At 32.0% G+C, this 24050-nt stretch overlaps 2 protein-coding genes across 8 annotated transcripts in view; both read right to left on the reverse strand.

Annotated features, from left to right (window-relative positions):
• Positions 1-2536: 2536 nt before the first annotated feature.
• LOC106115315 (NEDD4-binding protein 1) lies at positions 2537-7936 on the reverse strand. Of its 4 annotated transcripts, none has more exons than XM_013308675.1 (6): positions 7621-7936; positions 6225-6959; positions 5473-5648; positions 4705-4806; positions 4014-4133; positions 2537-2952 (listed from the first exon to the last, which is right to left on the reverse strand). In XM_013308675.1, exons 1-6 carry the CDS (start codon positions 7648-7650, stop codon positions 2748-2750), a joined length of 1368 nt encoding a protein of 455 aa, XP_013164129.1. In that variant the 5' UTR covers positions 7651-7936; the 3' UTR covers positions 2537-2747. The 4 variants fall into 4 exon arrangements, with proteins under 4 accessions (XP_013164129.1, XP_013164132.1, XP_013164131.1 ...); XM_013308678.1 differs by having other exon boundaries at positions 6225-6955; positions 7621-7935; XM_013308677.1 differs by having other exon boundaries at positions 6225-6955; positions 7576-7935.
• A 555-nt stretch (positions 7937-8491) lies between these two features.
• The window catches only part of LOC106115251 (protein Wnt-5b), a 42976-nt gene continuing 27417 nt past the window's right edge, over positions 8492-24050 (reverse strand). For all 4 annotated transcript variants that reach the window (XM_013308581.1, XM_013308578.1, XM_013308579.1 and 1 more), the window contains 6 exons: positions 18623-18876; positions 16870-17050; positions 12079-12190; positions 11586-11688; positions 9238-9395; positions 8492-8836 (listed from right to left, as the gene is read on the reverse strand). In XM_013308581.1, coding sequence (XP_013164035.1) covers positions 8639-8836; positions 9238-9395; positions 11586-11688; positions 12079-12190; positions 16870-17050; positions 18623-18872 — 1002 coding nt within the window. In that variant the 5' untranslated portion in view covers positions 18873-18876 and the 3' untranslated portion in view covers positions 8492-8638. The remainder of the gene's footprint in view (positions 8837-9237; positions 9396-11585; positions 11689-12078; positions 12191-16869; positions 17051-18622; positions 18877-24050) is intronic.

Below are 24050 nucleotides of genomic sequence, written 5' to 3' on the forward strand. Positions count from 1 at the left end.
TCAAACGCTTTTTGTATAAAATTGTAGTCAATTAAAAAGTAGTCAGAAATATAAAAAAATAAGAAAGAGTAAATAAAAACATTTCTCTATTCCTATAAATATTAGAAAATTTTATATTCCAATAATCAAGCTTATCTTAATGAAAAATACAGATTAAAATTAGAAAATTTTAGCTTTGTTAGTAAAAAACTAAATTCAAACATTTCCCGCGCAATATGCTTATCGTATAGATTAAAAATAATCTTGTCTATGGAAACTTATTGTACAGATTCTTAATTTTTATTTAAAAGTTAATCTATCTGTCAATCTTATTCCTTTTTTAAATTTTGCAATATTTATACAAAATACAAAAAAAGCCTATTGTCTTAATAAAATTAAATTAAATTGGCGATATTTAAAAAAAAATTAGAAATTCTATTCTTAAAATCTATTTTCTTGTAGATTTTCAATATTGAATTACCTAAATTCTGTTTTAAATTTGTATGTTTTTTATTATTAATTTCATTATTTGATGTAATAGTTAATGTCTTTATGAAACTTTATGTTACCAAAGTTGTTCACTATTAGTTTATTGTTAATAATTATTTTATTGCACGTTGTTTGTAAGAACAAAAAGCATGTTGTGATGATATTTTTAAGTTTTTTTATGTTAATATTTTGTAATAAAATTTTAATAATTTCATTATTAGTTAATAAATTTATTATTTCTGATTTTATTACGTTTTTTTAATTTTTCCTTTTTTATGCATTTTTTATTATTTTAATAATTAATAATTTATTAATAAAGAAGTACATTGTCTAGCGAAAGCTAGTCAAATTGTACATTGCGATGGTTAATAAAATCTTTTTTTATTTAAAATCTTAAATGTAAAAATTGATTTAGTAAGAGAGAGATACAAACTATTTTGATGAAAAATCGATTTCTTGTTAATCACTCTCTTACAATTATTAATATAATAGAGAAAAACCTACTTATTGTAAAGTATAAAAAAAATGTTGGTTGTAATAAGTCGATCTTATTTTATGTAGGTTAACTTTTTCTTAGAAAATAATTAATAAAACTCAACTATGGAAGTGTCATGTTCGTGAGAAAAGGAAAAGACTGTAATAAGGGTAAGAGAAAAGAGCTTGGGAAGAGAAAGTGAGATTTTCGATAGGATAACCTAACCTAGTTTTTTTACACGCTTCTTTTGATGTATGCCAAATTATATAATATAAATGGCTTGCCTAGAAAACATGTAGATTTCAATGTAGTTATATTTTAATTAGACGATAATAGAGGTATTGTAGTTACTACAATAAAATTTCAGATATCATTTTGTTTTTTATTACCATGATATACAAAATGAAAAATGCTTCATATCTCTTTGGACAGAAATATGACTAAGTAAGGACTGGTCAGTGGAATAAAGACAAACAACTGCATCATATTTTTTATTAAATCACATTTTTTTTTGTTAATATTTATAGAAACTTTTTATACACTCATGTACATTTATCCTAGGCCAATTATCATAAACATACTTTACCTGTTTGTTAAAAAAAAAACAAATTTCTCATACAAATAAATCAAGAGAAAATTTAAAAAAATCATTTGCGTTACTTTTACATACAAAGTTCAAAGGTAATATAATGTATTGTACATTTCTCATACAGATACAAATTCTAGAACTTGACAAAAAAAATAAAAAAAAACAATACTAGATTTTTTTTCCAGCGACTTCACCCGCGTGGAATAAAAAATCTAGTAATAAACATAGCCTTTAATCAGCGATAAAGCTCTTTAATGGCAAAATAATTAAGAGATCCAGTACTTTTAAATTAAATCGAACAAATCATTTCTTTCTACAATTAAATATTTGAAATAAGGTTTTCTAAATAGAAATTATATTCTTTGGTAGTTTGTATGTACTTTATTATTTACATTGGATTTATGTATTTATTAATGGAACTCGTAAATATTAAGAAATGTCGAGTTGAATTCTAACCTAAAAATCTTTAAAGCGTTTTGGCGCTTAAAAGGTTATCAGTGTTTTAAAATAACTTTAATTAACATCAAGAGGTGAGGTGGTTGACTATGGCCTAGTCACCCTTCACTTAGGGTAGGCTCCGAGCCCCTCACTGGGGACGTATAGTGAGCTGATGATGATGATGAACATCAAGACTATTTATTCAAGTTTATAGAAATACCTAAATTTGATTATTTTGTACACATTCCGAATATAACAAACATATCTCATTATTAAAGCAAAAACTCAAAAATCCGTTCGGTCTTCAACAATTTTGTCCATAAACTCAGTTTTAAACATCAAAAATTATTAAGACCTTCTGAATTTGTACAGATTAAATAAATAAAAGTCCAAAAAGACCAAAGACCATAGATAACTATGGTTTAATCTATTTTGGTCTGATATAAAATATCTATGGGAAGAGCTGACACGAAATTTTCTTAAAATATTTGGAAAAAATACCTTATTTTTCCAAGAATTTTTTATAACAAGAAAATTAAAAAAAAATCTCAAATTTGTCTTTTAAATTGTATCTGTAATTTTAAAAACTATCAAACCAAAAATGTTTAAAAAAAGTATTTATGAAAAAAAAAATTCCAATACCATAACAATGGGCAATCTTCAAAAACCTTTAAAGTTCTATATCACAAGGTAACAACACATTCTATACACAAAAAAAAAATTAACACTTTCAATGCCACGATTTTTTCATAACACCTCAACTGGGCAATTAATGTGTTAATGTTTTAAAAATTGTTCTAATGTAGGTCCATTTCTGCCTAAAGGATCTTTGGGGAACATAATCATATCTCCAACCCAAGTAAATGGCAATAATCTGTTTTCAATAACGAAACGCCATCTTGGATTCTCAGAAAGCAAGTCTCTGTAGTTGTCACATGATACTATGACACCATCAAACGCGGCCGCGCACTGCACTATGTATCTGTTGACAATATATATAATTACTAGCTGAAACCCGCGACTCCGTCCGCGCGGAATTAACAAAAAAATAGTCTATGTGTTCTTCCAGACTTTGTTCCATATCAGTCTTTCCCAAAGTGGGCGACAACGCCCCCTTGTGGGCGCTGCAGGTCTCAAGTTGCGGGTTATATTAAAAATTTTGTTTAGAATTCTCCGTTAATGTACATATATAGGTCACAATAATTAATTAATTTAATTTGAAGTTATAGTGGTTTTTAAATATGTGAAAATATGGGGGCGTTAAAAAAATATTTATTCTCAAAGTGGGCAGTAGACAAAATAAGTTTGGGAACCACTGTTCTATATGTATGTTAAATTTCAGTGACATACATGCAGCTGTTCCGCAGATGTTAAACAAACATCCAACTACTAGGCAAATTATTTCATCTTAATTTATAAATAACTAGCTTAATAAATAATAGACTATGTGTACTTTCGGACTATGTTCTAGATTTATGTAAAATTTCATCAAGATCCATTCAGCCATTCCGGAGATACCTTCTAACAAACATCCATAAATTAGTAAGATTGACATCGGCTGGTTAGATTGTTTGCCGTTGAGCCGATCGACCTACCAAACAATTTGATGATTGGCCCAAACGGAAAAAATCCTTTTTAAACTTAATAACTATGAAGGCAATTTTGAACTGAACTGTAATTTACAATTTCATGTATTATCATTCAAAAATATATCAACATACATATTTTACTAATATTATAAATGCGAATGTTTGGATGTATGGATGTTTGTTAGAAAGTATCTCCGGAACGGCTGCATAGATCTTGATGAAATTTGACATAGACGTAGAACATAGTCTGGTAGAACACATAGGCTACTTATTTAATTATTTGTAAATTCACGAACAGAATCGAAGGTAACAGCTAGTCATTTATAAATGGAGATGAAATTTTTTGCTTAAAAGTTTTCTTGTGGTAGTTAGAAATCTATGTTAAGAATTTTTTACACAATTTTTTTTTTATCCTGGAATAATTTATCTATATTTACATATAGTATATATTTACCTGTCATCATATGAAGTTATCATCTTGCCCTGTATCTCTCTGGAAGGTGTGTACACCACCAGACCACTCCGCTCCAGACTGTCCAATAACCTCGGCTCAGTGCTCTTACCAAACTTACATCTGAGAATAAATTAATCTAAATTAACTTAAGAAAACTATAAGGCAGGGTAGAGGAACTTATAGGAGAAGATAAATTAGAAATATCCTTCCCCCTGTTCTTCAAAACTGCCACAAAAAACTTTTTGTTACCTGTATTGGGTACAGATCAAAGTTTTTAATTAATAAAAAGCCCGGTGTGTACAATATAATAAAGATTGGCCACTAATCTACTAACTTACTAATATTATAAATGCATATGTTTAGATGGATGATTGTTTGAAGCTATCTCCGGAACAGCTCAACAGATCTCGATGAAATTTGGCATAACATAGTCTGGAACGACACATAGGCAACTCACTAAGTTTTTTTTTAATTCTGCGCGGACAGAGTTGAGGGCAACAGCTAGTATTAATGTACAGTTCAACCTGGATAAGGGAGAGTTCAAGGAAACTATATTTTTTTGCTTATGGAGGTCAACTATTGGGTCCGGAGATTGACTTTTGCTTATATAGGTTTCTTGCTTACTCAGGTTCTTTGGTTTTTGTTTAGGATTTCAGATTGTTATATAAATTAAAGTATTAATATAATTTACCTGAACCGTGGTACAAAAGCTGTAACATCATGCCCCCGTTTCGTGAAATATTCTATACATATCTGTAGACCTTTCACTGAAAACTTCCTGCCCATTGTATGCCTACAATTTAAAATATATCAAAGAAAAAAAACGCATATCTATCATCATCAGCTCACTATACATCCCCACCCAGGAGCTCGGAGCCTACCCTAAGTTAAGGCAAAGCATATCTATAACTTGTATTATAAAGTTTTTAGGCCTGAATTTTTAAATCTTGTTTTATCTAGCTTTTGCTAGGAAAAAGCGTATTTTTGTTTTATATTTTTATTTTATGTCAGTATTGCTTAAAAATCTGTGAAATAGTGCTTTCTAATAATGTTAGTTTATTAATCACTCAGTTACATTATAATGGTTACTGAAATAGGTGCTTAGTGTAGATTTTCACACTAAGGCTACAAGACACCAATAAACACTATCTAAAAACTTCCAAGTATGACAGTAAACGTCTATTCCAAGTAAAATAAACATTTAGTGCGTTTTTCACTATCTATGTTATTCCTGCTGAGAACTTATTCGTCAAATAAATTCATCATTAGTATGTATATCATCAGCTCACTATACGTCTCCACTGAGGGGCTCGGAGCCTACCCTATATTACGGGTGACTATTAGTATGTAAAAATTTCCAAATCAGTCTAGAAATGCGAGGAACGTATTAGTTAATTTATTTGTTAGATATTTATCCAGCACTTTATTTGGTATATCATAGTATTAAATGAACACTTACTGCATAGCAACATTACTTCCATCAATAATAATTCTTCGTAGACCTTTTCTATTCTTTAAATCCTTCTCGGGATTGTAAATGTTACTTCCGATACTATTCCTTGATTTTGATTGGCCGAGAATCACTTCTTTGATATACGCATCTTCTACAGTTTCTGTTGCCCTGGTACTTTGTGCCTGAAATTAAGTGACATTTTTATTATTTATCAAAATTGTCAAATTAAGTTTTCATTGCTGAAACGACACTATAAAATATATCCATCCTTGTCATTTTCTTTGATAAAAATGAGATAGCTACATGTTTTTATACAGCAAAGACTCATCATCAACCTGCCCTTATCCCTATGGAGGGTCAGCACAGTATGTACGCTTCCATTCATCACAGCCGTCATATCTAAATCTACCCCTTTTTTATGCATATCCTCTTTCACACAATCCATCCATACTTTCTTTGGCATTCCTCTACCTTTGTAGCCTTTTTTTACAGCGAAGACTGACAAAAGGTCAAAGGTCAAAAATATGGCCTTATCTTGTAACTTGTCTAAAAGTTAGTTGAGTGCAAATGTTTGGATGGATGTTTCTTTGAAGGTTTCTCGAGAATGGCTTTATAGATCTCGGTGGAATTTGGCAGATATAGAATATAGTCTGGAGAAACACATAAGCTATGATATCAGTTTTATTTTAATTCCGCACACATGCTACAGCTAGTAATATCATATATCATGTCTTTTAATAGTAAGAAGAGATACATACCTGAATATTAAGATTTTTTTGACTTTGTTGGACATCACATCCGTTGAATACAGTTTGCATTATCATTTCTAATAATTTCCCTCTCTCTTGACAGTTCATCTTTGATATACCTTTTACATATTTCTGCATTTGTTTACTTTGTGTATTCTTTTGCATATTCAGTACTGTTACCTCTGAATCATCACTCATCGAGAGACTAACATCACTTATAGATGTAAAATTTAGTTTATCTGATGAATTAACTAAATCTATAACTGTATTTGTATTCTGTTGTGTACTTTCTCCTGTTAAATCTATTGTTAAAAAGGAATTCTGATTTATATCTTTAGTTAAATTAACATCTGTGTTTTGTGTCTTGTTACAGCTGTTTGATTTTTTTAATTTCACTTTAGAGTTAGGTGTTGATGAATGTATCGGAGGACTCATGTTTGTAATATTTGCTGTTGGATTTGTGTCATCATCGTCACATATTACTATTAGACTGTTTCTTGTATCTTTGCTCTTTACAGGTGTCTTTATTGTGTCTAAATCTATTATGGTATTATTTATTGAGCTGACGGAACTGTACGAACTATTCACTGATGAATTATCTGCTTTTAATTGTTGAAATACTTTGAAAACATTGTTTAATGTTTTTTTATTGCTTTTTCTCTTTTTGACACCAAGTTTCTTTTTTCTTATTGAATTATTCATTTTATATAAAGAATTTGAAACTGTTGGTTGTTCTGAATCTTGCTGGAAAATAATAAGTATTAGCAAATGTCATATTTAAGATTGTTTCAATGAAAAATGATTTATTTGTTGCTTGTTCAGCCATGAGGTGTGCACTGCTGGGTATAGGTCACTCATATAGATTGCCATGATGATCAGTCCTGGGCTACCTGCATCCAGGATACTGCCTATGATTTTTTTAAACAATTTGATATGATTGAAGCAATCAGGGCAATACAGTGAAACATCCTAAAATTATTTTTCATGCAATGACTTTATTAACATCTTTTAAGGTTGAATATCCTAGTTAAAGACAAAAGTATATATGAACACATTTAAATAATATTTTCATATATTTTACACACCAAAACATAGGCTTAAAGTGTGATCAACAAGTACGTTACACAATATTGTTGCAGTATATTTAGTTTCCCCACAGTATTTCAATGTTATCTTAGTGTTAGGAGGAGGAAATTTGTTAATATGATGATGTTTAAAATTACGAAATTAATTCGATCATGTAAAAAAGCAAACGTTTAGAACAACACATATAAAGCAAAATCTGTTAAAAATCGTTAAATACGTTCTTAAGCACTTAGGTAGCAATTTTTGAAAACTGGAAACCCAATTTTAAACATACTTTCTGACCACACCAATATACTGTGTTTTCAAAACATCAACTAACAGACAGACGGGTCGACGAAGGCTTTCCCATTTTACAGTCAGACAATGGTAATTTTTATTGTTGAAGAATTTAACTGAAAATACAAAATGCCAATATTTTCAATAATAAGCAATTAATCCAAAATGGTTGCGTTTTCAAACTTTGAAATCAATCACATTTCGACGCACGAAAGCCATAAACCACAGATTATCATCTGTCAATGCCATTGTCATAGGATAAAAATATAGTTTATGTTCAGCGTACAGATTATAGCAAAGAAATATAAAATGGATTATAGGGTAGAACTTATTGGGTTGATATAATTGCGAGTCTCATTGTTGTTGAGATCTTGTCATTTTACGCAATAAAATAAAAAAAAACTGATTTTGTGTTAATAGCGCACCACGTTAGAGTGACCTAATTATTTTTAGCGCTGTGCTATTTAAATCATTTAAGTGAATAATACAAATTAAGAAAGTATTTTATAAGTATAGATAAAACTTTTGTTTATTTTTAACAATAAAATTCTTGATTGACATAAACCCAGGAAAAATCAAATAGCGGACTTCGGTCTAAGTTGTAATATTTTTAATAATTTTTTTAACAATTTTTGAAGAGTATTACATAATTATTGTAATTTACAATTGTTATATTGTCTACTAACAATTCAAGCAATAAATTAGTTTTAGATTAAAAATAAATTAGCCTCTCTAGCAATAGTAACACTAAAGTCTAAAATCTAATATTTACAATTAAATAATAAACTTAAATAGGTGGGAACATATTCCAATGCACAACCAGTTTTTGACAAAATCAAAGTAGAAATTTGAAGGTACAATAGGAGTACGCCACTGTTTCTAAAACATTATAAGATAAAAAATAATTATTTTTATGACATAAATGCATCTATTTGGCAGTTAAGAAAATCTTAGAGAGAAAGAGATCTTTTGAATTCATAAACATTTTTGATGAATATTTTTAGAAGTACTTATCTTCCATAGAGTTCTAAACTACAAAATACAGAATAAACTTGGGGCTATTATTTGCAAGTGTACAATTCTACCGTCCTAACGCACGTGTTACAGTCGACTCGGCAGCACCAGTGGAACTTGCACTCGCAGCGCTCCCGGATTACGATTTTCTTAGTATTGTAGCCCCGGCCGCAACACAGCAGAGCACACCCGTCCATGCCCGCTGATGTCCTGTTACACGCACGACCCGCTGTGCCGGGGGAACCCTACACAATTGACCTTTGCTTAACAAACTTATTAACTTTTTATTAGCTACAGTTTCAACTATTCGACCTCTTTGGTGGATAAATAAAGCAAGTTACCAAAGAGGTTATAATGGTCATTAAGTATATTGTATAATAGTTTTAATTTTACAGAACAGAACAAAATAACGGTACAGAACAGAAAAGAAAAAAATTTATGTCATATTTATTCTTATCAAATATACAGCTTAAAAATTAAATTTCAATTACATCGGTCCAGTAGTTTTTATGTAAAAGAAGGACAGACAGACTGATTTAATTTCACATTTATAATATTAGTAAGGATTAGTTATCTAAGTTTATTCAAGATGAATAGTGAATTCTAGAGCTGGCAATTCGTTTCATTCCATTTTCATTATACTTACGAGTGTTTCATTCTTGATACAATAGTTTGGCGAGTCCTCTAAGTAGACCAAGTCATTAGCAGTGGGAAGACTGTAACGTGGATTGCCGAGTCGGAGTTTGCCGCGTCTGGACACTTTTACTTCTGTGGCTCCCTCGTATTTATCTCTGAGATAATCACCTAATAAACGAAGTGTTTTAAATTCACACATTTTAAAGGCGAATTACAATTATTTAACTGTTTAATGTTATATAAATAGATAATTTCTCTCGAAGAAAACCGAAAAATAAGACCACCCGAAATATTTAAATTAACCATTGTTCAATAATGAAACCATAGACAATAAAAAAAATAGTATGGTGTCACAAAAAACCTTTTTCGGCCAATCGTCTTTTGTCGGCAGATCGTAAACTCGACATTAGTTCATTATAGAATGTTCGGTTAAAAGCATTTAATGGCTAATAAATATATTTATTTATACCACAGCTTAATTAACGCGAGTATTTTGTAAGAGATTCATTCGAAACAATAAATTTATAGTCTGTGAACGATTTACCGTACAGGCTGAATGGAAACTGGTAGAAACAATTAAAAAAAAGATGTCTCTTTTTTATAGAACTTCTTGCTTTGAAATTTCTTAATTAATTAGACATTTTAACGTAGAATCTATGTCTTCACATACTTTTATCTTTGCGTGTTTTTTGTGAGCTTAGATTTTTTTAAAGTTGTTTGATGTTGCTTACAAAATAAAAAATAATATTTTTTTATTATAATATTTCTAGGGGCGATAGAAAATTTATAAATTAACTGAATTATAGTAATAAAAACAATATTAATTGTGAGTTAATTATAAAGTTTATGCTAAAGACACAATATATTTTGGGTGGGCCCGTTTATCATACGCCCACTAAAGGAATTTCTATGGGCAAAAACTTTTAGTGTAGTGCGGCCATAAAGTACAAAAAATTGTGGACATTCCATTTTACAATTAACAAAAAATTATAATCGTTGACTACAAATAAAATACCATTTTGTTAATATAGAAAAAATGTGTGAAAATGAAAAAAAAATCGTATGTGTTTTTTTAAAACGTGATTGTTGTTATACATGTATTTCGACGGTGGAAACTTACCATAAAATGAGTGTGATATTAAACATTTGTATAACAAATTGTTAAATTACTAGATTTTAATGTATTTCGCAATCATATCTTACTTATATTATAAATGCGAATGTTATAATAGATAGATGTTTGTTAGAAGGTATCTACATAACGCTAGCATCGATTTCGTCGAAATTTGGTATACATGTAGAACATAGTCTTAAAGAACACAAAGGCTACTTATTAAGTTTTTTTTAATTCATCGTTGTGAGCGACAGAAAGTTTAATTCTAAAGTTAAAAGGTTTATGAATCCTATATTAAAAGTTGAATTGGTCACCCTATTCTAAGAGCGTTTAGTTAATAGTTTCATAATTTAAAGAATGCATTTTACTTGTAAAGACCCTATAATTATATTAATAAATGTGCTTAGATCGCTTTAAATATTGTGTAATGTGTACACGTCTAATTTAGTGGATTCTCTTTGTTATTACTATAAAAATAATTAAATTGAACATCTTATTTTCTATTTTTTTTATATCATAAGGTGGCAAACGAGCGAGCAGCCACCTGAAATCGTTGAAATAGCGAAGTGACCGTTGCCCATAGACATACGCAATTGCATATGCGTTGTCTACCTTTAATAAGGAAAGGATGGGAAGTGGAAGTGGACTTTTCGGAGGAGAGGATGCATGGGAAGGGAAAATATTTCCTTTGTGTGCATCCTCTTCTCCGTCGATTAAAGGTAGGCAACGCATATGGAATTGCGTATGTCTATGGGCAACGGTCACTTCGCTATTTCAGCGATTTCAAGTGGCCGCTCGTTCGTTTGCCACCTTATAATATAAAAAAAAAACTAAAATCCCCTTTTAAAACATATTGTTATCTCTATTTTGTCAAAGATAATGAAAGGGAATATTTTGGTCTCAGGAACCAACGATTAACCGTTTAAGTTAGTCTCAGAGAGAGGTTGGGTCGTCTTTTGTATTCCAAATTAGATACATAACAAAATGTAAGTCTTGAATTGACCGGAATCATTAATGATAACCGGCCATCATTAAAATCCCCGCGAACAATGGCTTCATTTTAATGAAGAAATTAATTATAATGTACCAGAGCACCATAGGACAGGAGGGATTGCCTCATTAACTTTCACCCAAGATACCTTTAATGGAAGCGATTAAAAAGACAATTGGTTTAATTATCTGTTATGAAATCGTGATATAAATGCTTTTGTACATGTTTCAGCAGTGGAAACCGACGAGCTTACCAATCTCCCTAAACGAAGGCAGTTGTTGCCAGCACGTAATGAGGCTGCAAGATCCCGACACGCCGTGACATTTACACGTCACCCTTGACTTCTTTATGACTGCCTGGTACAAAAATTATTAATTTAATTAGTAATTAATTAAGATTAATTAATAAACAAGCAATTCAATAACGGTTGGTTTCTGAGACCAAAATCTCCATTTAAAACATATTGTTATCTCTGTGTTTTCAAAGATAATGACAGGGATGACGATGTGTTTTTGGTGTCAGAAGCCCACGGTAAGCTCGACCAATAAACTTATAGGTAACTTTGACATCATGACACTGTTTACAAGCATTTATCAAAAACCGTGCAAAATAATTATTTTAACACTATGAGTTTTCATTGGCGAAACACAAAACTAATTGCTATCTCATTTTTCTTAGTGGGAATGAAAGGGATGGCAATATATTGCTCTATTCTGAATGAACTTGTCACGTTTGAAGAATCTCACCCGTCTTCCAGCCTCGTTGTTATGTCTGTTCATCAGCTGTCTTCCTTGCTCCCGGCTGCCTCTCTTCACCTTTCTCTCTCGCTCACGAATGTCCACAAAACCTTCGGTGAACCTGAAGGAATATCAATGTCTTTAAAGACTCAATTTTTTTTATATTTTTTACATGTTAACATCAAAGTTCGTAAATTTCAACTGTAAAAAGGTTATAAAATGTAAATCACATAAAGACTTCAAAAGGCTGCACTGTTATTAGATTTTGCTCCTGGTACATTGCTACGTCATAAAAAAGAAAGGTCTTTTGGAAAGAGATAGTTATAGTTCGTAGATTCTGTCTACGATTTTTGCTACGAAGATATTATTGATTCGTAGCACAACTTTGGTATTAATCAGAAACCAATCGTACGGTATAAAAAATAAAGGTTAAAATAGAATAACGAGTTAGAACTGAAAGAAAAGATATGTGGATCTCTTTTCTGTCCAAGTTTAAGACTACATTAATTTGACACTTCGATATACATGCTATTTTATTAATAAAAAGTTGAATGGCGATTATGATTGACGTGTTTACAAAGAAGTGTTTCAGAAATCTGAATATAAGTATTTTATATGTGAAAAGTACATACTTGTACTTAGTAACTAAAATAGTGATTGACCTATATTTTAAATAAAAAAATATCGGCTTCTTAATTTAAAAAAGCATACCGTTTATTAAAATAAACAAACGTTTGCTTTTGTTAAAAAACTTTCGGAAGATAGAATAATATCATCGAGAGCGGATTATCAACCTTCTTCATTGTATGCTCGCCTGGTAGTTTTTCGCGGATAATCAGCATTAATGCGGGTTATCCGGCCGGATGAAGTTAGAAAGAGAGAAAAGCTCGGTTAAAGGTTTCAGTGAAATTTCAGTGAAAACTTGGAAAAAAAGTGTGTAATGAAAATAATTATAGTGGTTTAAAAAATAACTAACATAAAGGTAAATAATTTACAAGAACTTTATAACCGAATTAAAAATTAGAATTAAAAGTTTTTAAACTATTCCTTTACGGAATATACCTAATACGAAAGAATCTCAAATATTTAAGGAATGTCTTTCAAACCCTTTGCGGTTTCTTCTGCCCTAGTAAAGAAAATATTCGAGTGCGGGAAAATTCCTTGTTCGGAGAAAGCTAGCTATTTTTCCTATGTAAGGGTTCCACTCCCGCCTTTTATGTCAGCATTCCATTCATTTTTCAACCGCCTCAAGTCTATGCTCTCCCAATGAAGAAAATTCAAATGGACAAAATATTGGAAAATATTTTTTTATTTAAAATACTGTCTAGTTTTTTTTATGAAATCATTTTTTAAAAAAGGTTCGTTTGGTACTTCCTTGCAAACTTTCATACTTTCATGGAAATCTTGATGATATTGAACGGAGCATGCTATCTCATTCATTCTTTATGTTTTTTCTCTTTTCCTCTGGAAAGGGAATTTTCACTGCCAGTCCTAACCCTTATATTCCTGCTCTCCTGGTAATAAAACCTCGAGCGGGAATTTTCACCGCTAAATGCGGACTCGTTGCTAACTATAAAGGTTCCACAAATTTATACGTTACTATTTTAGAAATAGAGTTTAAAATCGATAGTATCAGTTCCGTTGACGTGGGGTTAAAGGTTATCCGGTCATTATGAAAAAGTTCACGTGCGGTCCACTTTAGTGGTTATGGATCCAGTGTTGTGTGTGTGTTCCTTCGCTATCGAAAAAAGGGAACAAACACAGTCTATAATGCACATGAGAAGATAAACCGAACGGTAAAAGTATCCCTGATGACTCTATTTTCTATAGTTTACATTTCAAATAGAAAAAGTTGAAAAGCTTAAAAATTGAAAACCACATGAATTGTTTTTGTGGGAAAGTATTGGAGTTTATTGTGATATTTCGCTTATTTATTTTCTTAATCTTGTTAATTTATTTCATTGAAAAAAAAAAATTTCAGAGGCAAATTAACCTTTTCAGTACGTGAAAACTTACCAGGCTCGTAGAATTCCGTAGGAGGACTTCTACGTTGCTACGGTAACTATGTAGCGGACGCAACTCGGTACGAAAAATTCGTACAAAAACTTAACGTAAATTTGATATGGAATTGGAAAATGTCATCAATTTCAATTAAATATTGTCCGTCATTAATTCAACTAAATGTAGCAATTTACTTAAGTGTAGTTTTTGTTTAATAATAGTATTAGTATTTGATAAATCATATTACGTTGGTATATCCAAAAATTACAAATTTATTACTTCAATTTTTTTAGTACTTTAACATTCGAGCAAATGTTTTTTACTAGACCACAAATCACTCGTTTTGTGAACCACGTTACATTCTGAAGTCGTATCAGTAGAGGTTTATGTATGCCTAGTAGAAGACCTGTCTATCGCCATGTTTGATAGGCGTGACGTTCCCTTGACAGCAGACTTAAATTGATAAGAAAGACCACAGGACTACAGATAAGAGAAAAAGGTAATTATTATTTTTTATTATAAAGAAAATTTATCATTTTATTGTTTGAACTTTTAAAAATTTCTAAACGATTAACTTTTTATTTAATAGTAATCTTTTTTATGGATATAAAAATCGTATTCGTAAATTAATTTTCCATGGATTATTTTTTAATTTTTTTAATACGATGACAGGTGTGGTGCGGCGAAAGATCCAGCACAGGTAAACCTCACCTGTCTTACATTCTACCCGAGTACTAGGAAACAATAAAGCACGTGATAGTAACTTTTCCACGTGAAACGTATTTTCAGGTAAACGTAGATTCACGTACACACAAGCGTAAATCTTGAGTTAGAAAGAGAGAGACATATATCCCTCTCTCTATTCATCATATTTATCGATCGCTTTGCAGGTGATATTGTAGTTGTGTGCGTTACAGGTAAATGGTACTCCATTCCATCTTTGATGCCCTGGTCCTCCAGGTAAGAAGAGAGCAGGTGAATGGCACCTGACACTTCCTTAAAAAAAAGTAAAAATAACAAACACATGGGTAACAAATAAATAAAAAGAAAATAATATTTTGTGACATGAAGTAAAATTTTAATAACTTTTTTAAGTTAATCTGATGATTAGTTAATTAATTAACTTGAATTCAAGCTTTAAAGGTAATATGAAATTCAAAATCGGTGTGTATTATTAAAAAGTACACGTCAAATACACGTCACAAGTATGACATCATGCCACGTCATCGGTGCGTCGATTTTCCGAGGCATTTCACTTACAAGTACTAGGCTACTATAAATGGTAAGTAGTAGTGAAAATTCTGTGGAAATCAATAGAAAACTAGAAACGACATTTATATCACCTGTCGTTGTTAAGATTTTTAGCGACAATATTGCTATTACTAAAAAGTTCCATATTTTAAATTATGGTAAAAAATATTTATTTTTTAGCGGGATTATTTGAAGAAATATTTTATCTTCCTCATATTTTTTCCTTTTTATTAAAGAAAACTTATGCCAAACATATGAATCGGACATGCTACATGCATGTCCGATTCATACGTGTGACATTGAAAGGGCTTGTTTTAAGACATTTGTAAAATTGTCAAATATTAACTACGTTATCCTCCTCGACATTTTTGATCCCCTGGTAAAACAACCTCCAACGGGAATTTTCAGCGGTAACCCCGATGATCGATCCTAAATATACGAATTCGAGCTATTTTGTACCTTATTCCGTGTACTATAAGGCAAAAATTGCAAATATACGAGAATATTTATTTTTGTGTTTCAAGAATTCACGTGAAACGTTTGAGCGCTATCTTTTCCGTTATGTTATCCTGATACCTAACTACAAAATATGCAGAAAATTTCATGTTTTTGAGGAAATTTATGGGAATTGGCGAACTTGGTGAACTTAATTGAAAAACTTTTGGCAGGTTTAATTTCATTTTTCAATGAATTTTCTCGGAATTTGCCTTAGCCTAAAATGATTCTAAGAAGAAGACAAACTTTGCTCTCTTCATGGTTGGCAGTTAAAATTTAGTTCTAGTTGGCGAACAAATTTTTTGGGCCTGTCAAAACAGTTTGTCCACCACGCGTTAGTTTGAAATGCCGTTCCTGCCAACGGATGTTCCGTTTCATACGGACGAAAATATTACCTAACATAACTAACTCGCGACTACTAGGTTAACATCACTAACAGTAGGTAAAAGGAGATGAGCGCCATTTTCCACCTTGCGTATTACGAAAACATGTACCAGGGTACCATAAGTTGTAATGGATTAGTAAAAAAAATTAAGTCATTTTTTTCTTCTCCCAAGAAGACATTTTGCACCTGACGCAATTTTATCTTAAGTACCAGGGCACAATAAATGTTTGGAGTTGCTAAACATGAAACAGTACATGAAAATGGTAGAACGGAGATAGATATGTAAGAAACCAACAGAATAGAAAAAGATAGATAGATGTAATTCGTTTCAGCAGGAATAATAGCAACGGATAATAATAATGCTATCCTCTTCTTCCTTATTTAATTATTTTAAAATAAAACCTGTCAACGGAATAAAAATCTGGATGGGATAAAATGCTCATTTTTAGTTACTTAAAAAAATACAAAAATAGTTAATAAACCCTACCATACCCCATTGATAAAATGCTAAAAAATTTGAGTTAAAAATAACGTCACTAATCAACTTCAAATTAGGTCAAGTTAGCTTCACACATAATACATGCGAAAAACTGTTTTAGAGGTACCCGGAATGTAGAAGCAAGTGTGTCAAAACCGTGCCTCCATACTTTATTTCTGCAAGTACTTACTTGTATCCATACTGCAGATTGTCTCCACAGCCGCCCCACACCCAGTCATCATGTAGGTTCTTAGGGCGAGCCGCACGACTGCAGCCACAGCTAGCAAGCCGGCCGTCACGACACGCGCGGGATATCGCCAGGGATACACCCGCTGATGTTATCGCGTTTGTAAACGCTGTCTCTCTTGATGCTGCCAAAAACAAAACATTGGGTACATAAAAGACTTTTCCGAACCACATTTACAGTGGGTCAACTGCCCAGGGCGCCCCTGAGTCGGATTTTAATGTGTGCCTGCAGCGCGCCCTAAAGTTGGGCTGGACTATAAATATGTATGGATGACGTAACTTGTAACATACCTAGTATTGGTTACAACAAATACAAGGACAACATAAAACATATGTAAGTTCTTAGTAACGTGTAACTCAATTTGTAACACAATATAATGTTCTAATATTTATGTTATCCTGGTATGGTTTATCTAAAACATAAAGTTGTCAAAGTCTGTCCACCCGCCATTTTGACTCTCACTAATAAAATTAAATAAAAAAAATATTTTGCTATATACAACAAAATTATTTTATTTGGTTTCATATTTGTAGCATCTTAATAACGCAATTAACTAAAATGACACCAGGCCTGACAGTTTTTCACTAATAGATGTCGAGGTTTTTCCTCTTTACATGACTTGATTCAAGGCTACGTTCATGAATACCTTTCACCTTCAAACGGCAATGAACGTGAAAGTCGACTCAAATTTGGTGAATAATAAAATAAACATGACAATATTTATAAATTAGCAAACATGCCGATTAATTAAAATGATTTAAAACTTCCATAAATCATGATCAATCACAAACTGCGTACAAGACTACATTTACGCTAAAATTCCATTCTCTTTGACAAAAGAGAGACAACAATATATTTTAATAAAAATGTCACTACAAGATTAAATAAGTGAGCGAGTCTAGATTAAACTATAAACATTTAAATAGATTTTCTCTTGGACCAGGAAATATATCTTTGTCGTAGAATGTGTAAAAGATTTGTAGCTAAGGAGGTAAAGAGCTATAAATCTATCAGACATGTCCCGTCGGGGAGCACGTTGGTAGCAAAGATTTAAGACCGTATTCTGTGGCGTCTTTATGAAAAATTACACTACTGTAAAGTGTAAATTTACACCGCTACGGTCCTGGTACATCTCACTCTATCGATATTTTTTTTAATCACATAACATAATATTTAGTAAATAATTAAAGCTGAAATAAATCCAAGAACAACGCAATATAATAAATAAACAATAAAAATAACTAAGTAGTTTGTGTCGTAAAGAGAAAAGGAATATCTTCTTGTTTACGACATAGTTATTCAGTTTTATACGCAATTGTTCCGGCCTAGTAATTCCTTTAGTCAATTTATTGACCTTTTTGTTATTTTATTCCTTCAATGGTATTATCTTTCGAATATGATTTTCGGCCATGATATTAATTTGAGCCAACATTTTTTGATAAAGTCCCTGTACTTCTTTGAAATCCTAGTACTTTGGCGTTCCAATCCAATCTTTTCTTCGTGAAAAACAAAAAAAACGTAATTAATTAATTTAAACTAATGTGAACCATTATTATTAAATTTTATTACCAATTTAACTAGAAGTTGTCTTCTGTTTAAAGACCAATTTTTTTCAACTTCTCACCATTATTCCTATCTCTGTTTTTTGCAAAGGGAATGAAAAGGACGACAATATGTTTTCATACAGTAAACTCACCAATCAAAGTCAAAGGCCCAAACACCGTTTCATCACCGGTCACCGTGCAGTTCCACCGTCGACTTCTGAATTGGTACTGACATTCAGTTATGCCTTGCTTTGCGCCAGCCCCCACCGCAGGCATGTGGTCCTGGTACCGCCGACAGACTCTTCGTTGACCAGGGGTCAAGCCGTGCAACTTAGAACACATGCGAGACCGACCAGAGAATAGATCTTGGTTCGACCATTTTTCGAATTCTAGTAGGCCCATGTTGCTAGAACAAAACAAAAATAATAATTAATTATGCCAAATAAAACTAAGTAACACGAGTAGATACTAGAAAAACCAAATAAGTACGTCCTTATAAAGTAAGTGAATATTATTTAACCATTTTGTTAAATGTCTAAACAACACCTAGATAAATGCTCCAATTGTTAAATAACTCAAATAAAGGTCAATAAGATTTTGTAGTCGCACGACTACAATTTAATGGTTACTCAAGTAATCCCTTCCCCTCACTAAAACTACACTAAGGGCCTAAGATTAGCGTCTCCGAATACTGCAGTTTGTATGTCAATAAATGGATCTATCCTTTAAAAAATATCTTACTGTTATAAGCTAGCTGTCGCCCGCGACACCGTCTGCGCGAAATTAAAAAAAAGACTATGTACAACATCTATGCCAAATTTCAGCAAGACCCGTCCAGCCGTTCTCGAGATATCTTCAAACAAACATCCATGCATCTAAATATTCGCATTTATAATATTAGTAAGAAATAAGATAGTAGGACGTGAATGTTTGGATGGATGTTTGTTAGAAGGTATCTCCAGAATGGCTGAATGGATCTCGCTGAAGTTTGGTATAGCCTGGAAGAACACATAGGCTATTAATAAAGTAATTTTTTTAATCCCGGCCGAACAGAGTCGCGGGCGACAGCTAGTTATTTAATAAAAGTAAAGAGTTTGGTGTGTTTTTCCTTTTCCATAATATTATAAAACGAATTACATCATAAATCATTTTCTTTAAATCCATGTTCATATAAATATATATTTGCAGTTTGACTCAATTTTCTACAATCGTGTTAATTATAAAACAAACATTTGCTTACGTTAAGTATTATTAAATAAATGAGACAATTATTGCGATTCTAGATTACTCAAGTAATAGTGGGAAATAACCAGAGATAAAAATATAGTTTCTTTTTATGTTTTATATGTCTGTAAACATGTGAACAGATAAGTGACCAAAGTTAAATATTATTCTTAAGATGTCCTAGAAAATTAATAAGAGGCTGGCAATCATTATTATTCATCACACCTAAAATAAAAATATACGTAAAATCTTACATCTTTGAATGAGCAATTCTTGTATATATATAATTGGATTATCGGAATCGGCTCCAACGATTTTCATAAAATTTAATATATAGGGGGTTTCGGGGGCGATAAATCGATCTAGCTAGGAATCATTTTTAGAAAATGTCATTTTATTCGTGTTTCATCGATAATCAACTTAAACATAAACTTAACTTTTTCTATCGGTAAAATCGAAAAATATTATTCATATTTCATCATTTTATTAGTAATTCGTACTTAAATATAATATAATTTCCAAAAAACACAATTTAAAAAAAAAATACCGAGCAGAGCTCGGTCATCCAGATTTTATGTATTAATTAAGCAGGATTCCATAATTAAATTCGATTCTTATAATCTGGAATTAAATAAAAACACAATAAAATGTTCTTTTAATTTTAATGAAAATAATTGCATAGCGTATTATAGATACTGCGTTACAATTTGCAGCGCCGGTTTAAACTTTACTGACGCCCTGGGCCTTATATTTGTAACGCCCCATTTTTACTGGTGTTGAGAGAAATCTTCCAAAGGTACGGTATATTAAGGGGCATCGCAGGAGCCCCTTAAGCTCGGCGCCCTGGGCTTCCGCCCCGGCTTGTCTTACCACAACGTCGCTAGTGACAATTTGGTCCATTGTTAAATTCTAAAATCCTACTTAAAGGTAACAACCAATATCCAAACTTTTGATTATTTCGTTAAAAAATAAGATTTCTGTACACAGTATTTTAAATACAACGTGTTAAGGCTTTAGGCTATGTCTTGACCTCTCAATATGCTATGTCCATTTTTGTAAAAACATTGTTTCTCAAGTTTGCTCAACACTAGAGTTGTTTCGTGTTCTATATTTTACCTGTGAATTCTTAGTTGAAACTATTTTATTAATGCAAAATATAAAAGATATATTTCCCCTTTCTTTGTTTTTCTTTCCGTATTTCTTTTTAAAGTGTCAAAACACATACTTTATTCACAACACTTTTATAAACAGAAATGGCGAACATACTCTTATACTTTTTTATCTTTCTATCATCAGCGAGTACCTTTTTATCTTTTTGACAAACACAATCTTCATTTATGTTTGTTTACGACTTATATTTTGTGATGTGTCCCTTCTTACACAAGGCGACGTAAATCTTCGCAACTATATCCTCGAATCGTCGACGCGAGTCGTATAGACTGTATAGATTTGCTCCGCCATCTTGAAAATTGAACTTTCCTCACAAAGATTTTTACTTTGCTTGTTTGTTGACGAAAATACGGTGTAACTCAAGATTTTATAAATATAAAAAAGTTTTTAATATTTGATAAACATGAGATGAGATGTTCATACGGAAAATGAAGGATATTTTGTTGAATAATATTATCAAAATGCGGGAAATCCCTGCTCTTTTATAAATAGGTATTAAGGTTTAAGCACATCTTACGTAGAAAAGTGTTTACCGTAGGTTACGGAGAGTAAAATCTCCATTTAAAACATATTGTTATTTCGATTATGTCAAAGACAATGCAAGGATAGGACTATATGTTTTATACAGAGAATTAGTCCTCAAAAAGCAACGATTAAGCATTTCATGTTTGCTATATATTTATGATTTAGAAGATAGAAAAAAACAAAACACTTAAAACAATGAAAAGTAACAAAATAATTTCGTTTTCTTTCTTTTCTCTCCTCTGTGTAGCATAATTATAATATTGAGTTACTTATTTATTTATTTATTTATTTATTTATTTAAGCTTTGTACACAGTTTAAAGTACATAGTGTAACACTACATAGAAATACAATGATGTACAGGTGAGCTTAACTCTAAAAGAGTTCTCTTACAGCTAACCTTGCGATACAGAGAGGATGTATAGTGAGTAATAACAGTATGTGTACAAGTAGACATAACTATATAAATTCTTACGTACTACTAAACTTAACTATTTGAATCTTAAATTTAATAAATATAAATGCATAAATTCATAAATATATAGGTAAATACATTAACAAATACATACATAAATAAATACATGCTTACATATAATGTTTATATATAATATAACTTATACATTTTAAATAAAAATAAAAACTTATAGTGATATAAGATGTTCCTTTAGACACGTTTTGAAGGCTGGCAGCGATGTACTTTCCCGAATGGAGGACGGAAGAGAGTTCCACAGCTTAACAGCACGGACAGTATAAGAGTTGGCATAGCGAGAGGAAGTGTGTGGGGGATACTTTAAAAGAGTAGACTTGTTAGACCTGGCTGGTTGGTTTTCAGGCACGAGGAAATTAAAACGATCACAAAGATATTTAGGTGAGTTGGGACAGTTTAAAATAGAGAATAAGGTAGAAAGGATGTGAAGGTCTCTTCGTAGCCGTATAGGTAGCCACTTAAGTTGTTTGCGGTACTCCGAGACATGATCATATTTCCGAAGGCCATAAATAAAACGAATACACGTATTTTGAAGTCTTTCTAATTTGTCAAGGAGGTCTTCATTTGCATCAAGAAAAACAACATCAGCATAGTCAAGCAAAGGGAGCAGGAGTGTCTGCGCTAAAATTATTTTAGTTTGAGTTGGGAGAAACCTTTGGAGGCGTTTCAGAGAATGAAGAGAGTAATAAAACTTTTTGCTAATGAAATTAACATGACAATTCCAGGACAGATTCCGGTCAAAGTGAACACCTAAGTTTTTAACACTGTTAGTGTAAGAGATACGGCAGCCGTCGTATAATACAGGCGGCAACAAATCATTGTTAAGATTGTTTAACTTGTAGGTGCTACCAATTAATATAACTTGGGACTTTTTTGGATTTACTAAAAGACCGAAGTTCTTTGCCCAAACAGAAATACGTTCTAAGTCGGCATTAATATGACTTACAGCTTCTACAATATCTTCTGGTCTGAAATGAAGGTACAATTGCAAGTCGTCTGCGTATAGGTGGAAGCGAGACGATATTACATTTGTAAGCGCATTAATAAAAATAGAAAATAATAAAGGAGATAATACTCCGCCCTGAGGGACACCTGCCTTAAGATTGCACCAATCCGACGAGTCATCTTCAAAGAATACCGACTGAGAGCGACCTTGAAGATACGATCCAAACCAACTGATTGCGGGAGAAGAAACATTGAGAGAAGCCATTATGCCAAGAAGAATGTCAAAATCTACCGAATTAAAGGCACTGCTGAAGTCTAACAGAACAAGTATAGTCAAGAGCTTGTTTTCAATAGCTAGGCGAATGTCTTCTGAGACATGAATGAGAGCTGTCACAGTGCTGTGATTTTGGCGAAAACCTGACTGGTACGGGCTGAGCAGGTCGTTTGTCGAAAGGAAGCGCGATAATTGATTCCGCACCGTGTCCTCAAGTATCTTGGATAATATAGGCAATATGGAAATGGGACGGAAATCGGATGGAGAAATAGGTGTAGGGCTTTTCGGCAGTGGTATGACAATGGCCTTTTTCCAAATAAAAGGAAACGAACTTGATTCTAAAGAGTAATTAATAATGTGAGTGATGATAGGAACAAGTTCATCTGGTAGTAATTTAAACATTTGTAAGTGTAGACCATCTGCCCCAATAGCCTTAGTAGAAATAGAGAAAAGAGATTTTCGAACGAAAAGATCTGTAACCTGGTTGAAAGAAAAGGCTTGGTATGAAAAATTAGTTGTAGAGGATAAAATTGAAAGAGTATTTTGTTTCGTAGACTCGCTTAAACAGAAAGGTGGTTTGGAGAAAAAGACATTTAATTCATCAAGGTTAGGTTTATTGAAAGTAACATCGCCATTGCTTGTTCCAATGCCTAATGATTTTAAAAATTTCCAGACGTGGGGGGAATCAAGACAGTTGATGGAATCATGTATATGGCGTCTTTTGGCATCACGGCACAGACGATTGCACCGGTTTCTGAGGGATTTATAAGATGACCAATTATAGTCGTTAGGTGTTCTTTTGAACCTTCTCTTCGCCTTGTCGCGTTCTGACATGTGTGTTTTTATTTGTTCGGTAAGCCAAGGAGCAGGTTTATGCCTAACTCTTACCTTTCTCAGTGGTGCATGCCTATCATACAAACCAGTAACTAAGTCATTAAATATTGTAACCTTTTCATC

Source organism: Papilio xuthus, unplaced genomic scaffold (genome assembly GCF_000836235.2).
Source record: "Papilio xuthus unplaced genomic scaffold, Pxut_1.1 DF827870.1, whole genome shotgun sequence".
In the NCBI taxonomy this organism is placed as follows: Eukaryota; Metazoa; Arthropoda; class Insecta; order Lepidoptera; family Papilionidae; genus Papilio; species Papilio xuthus.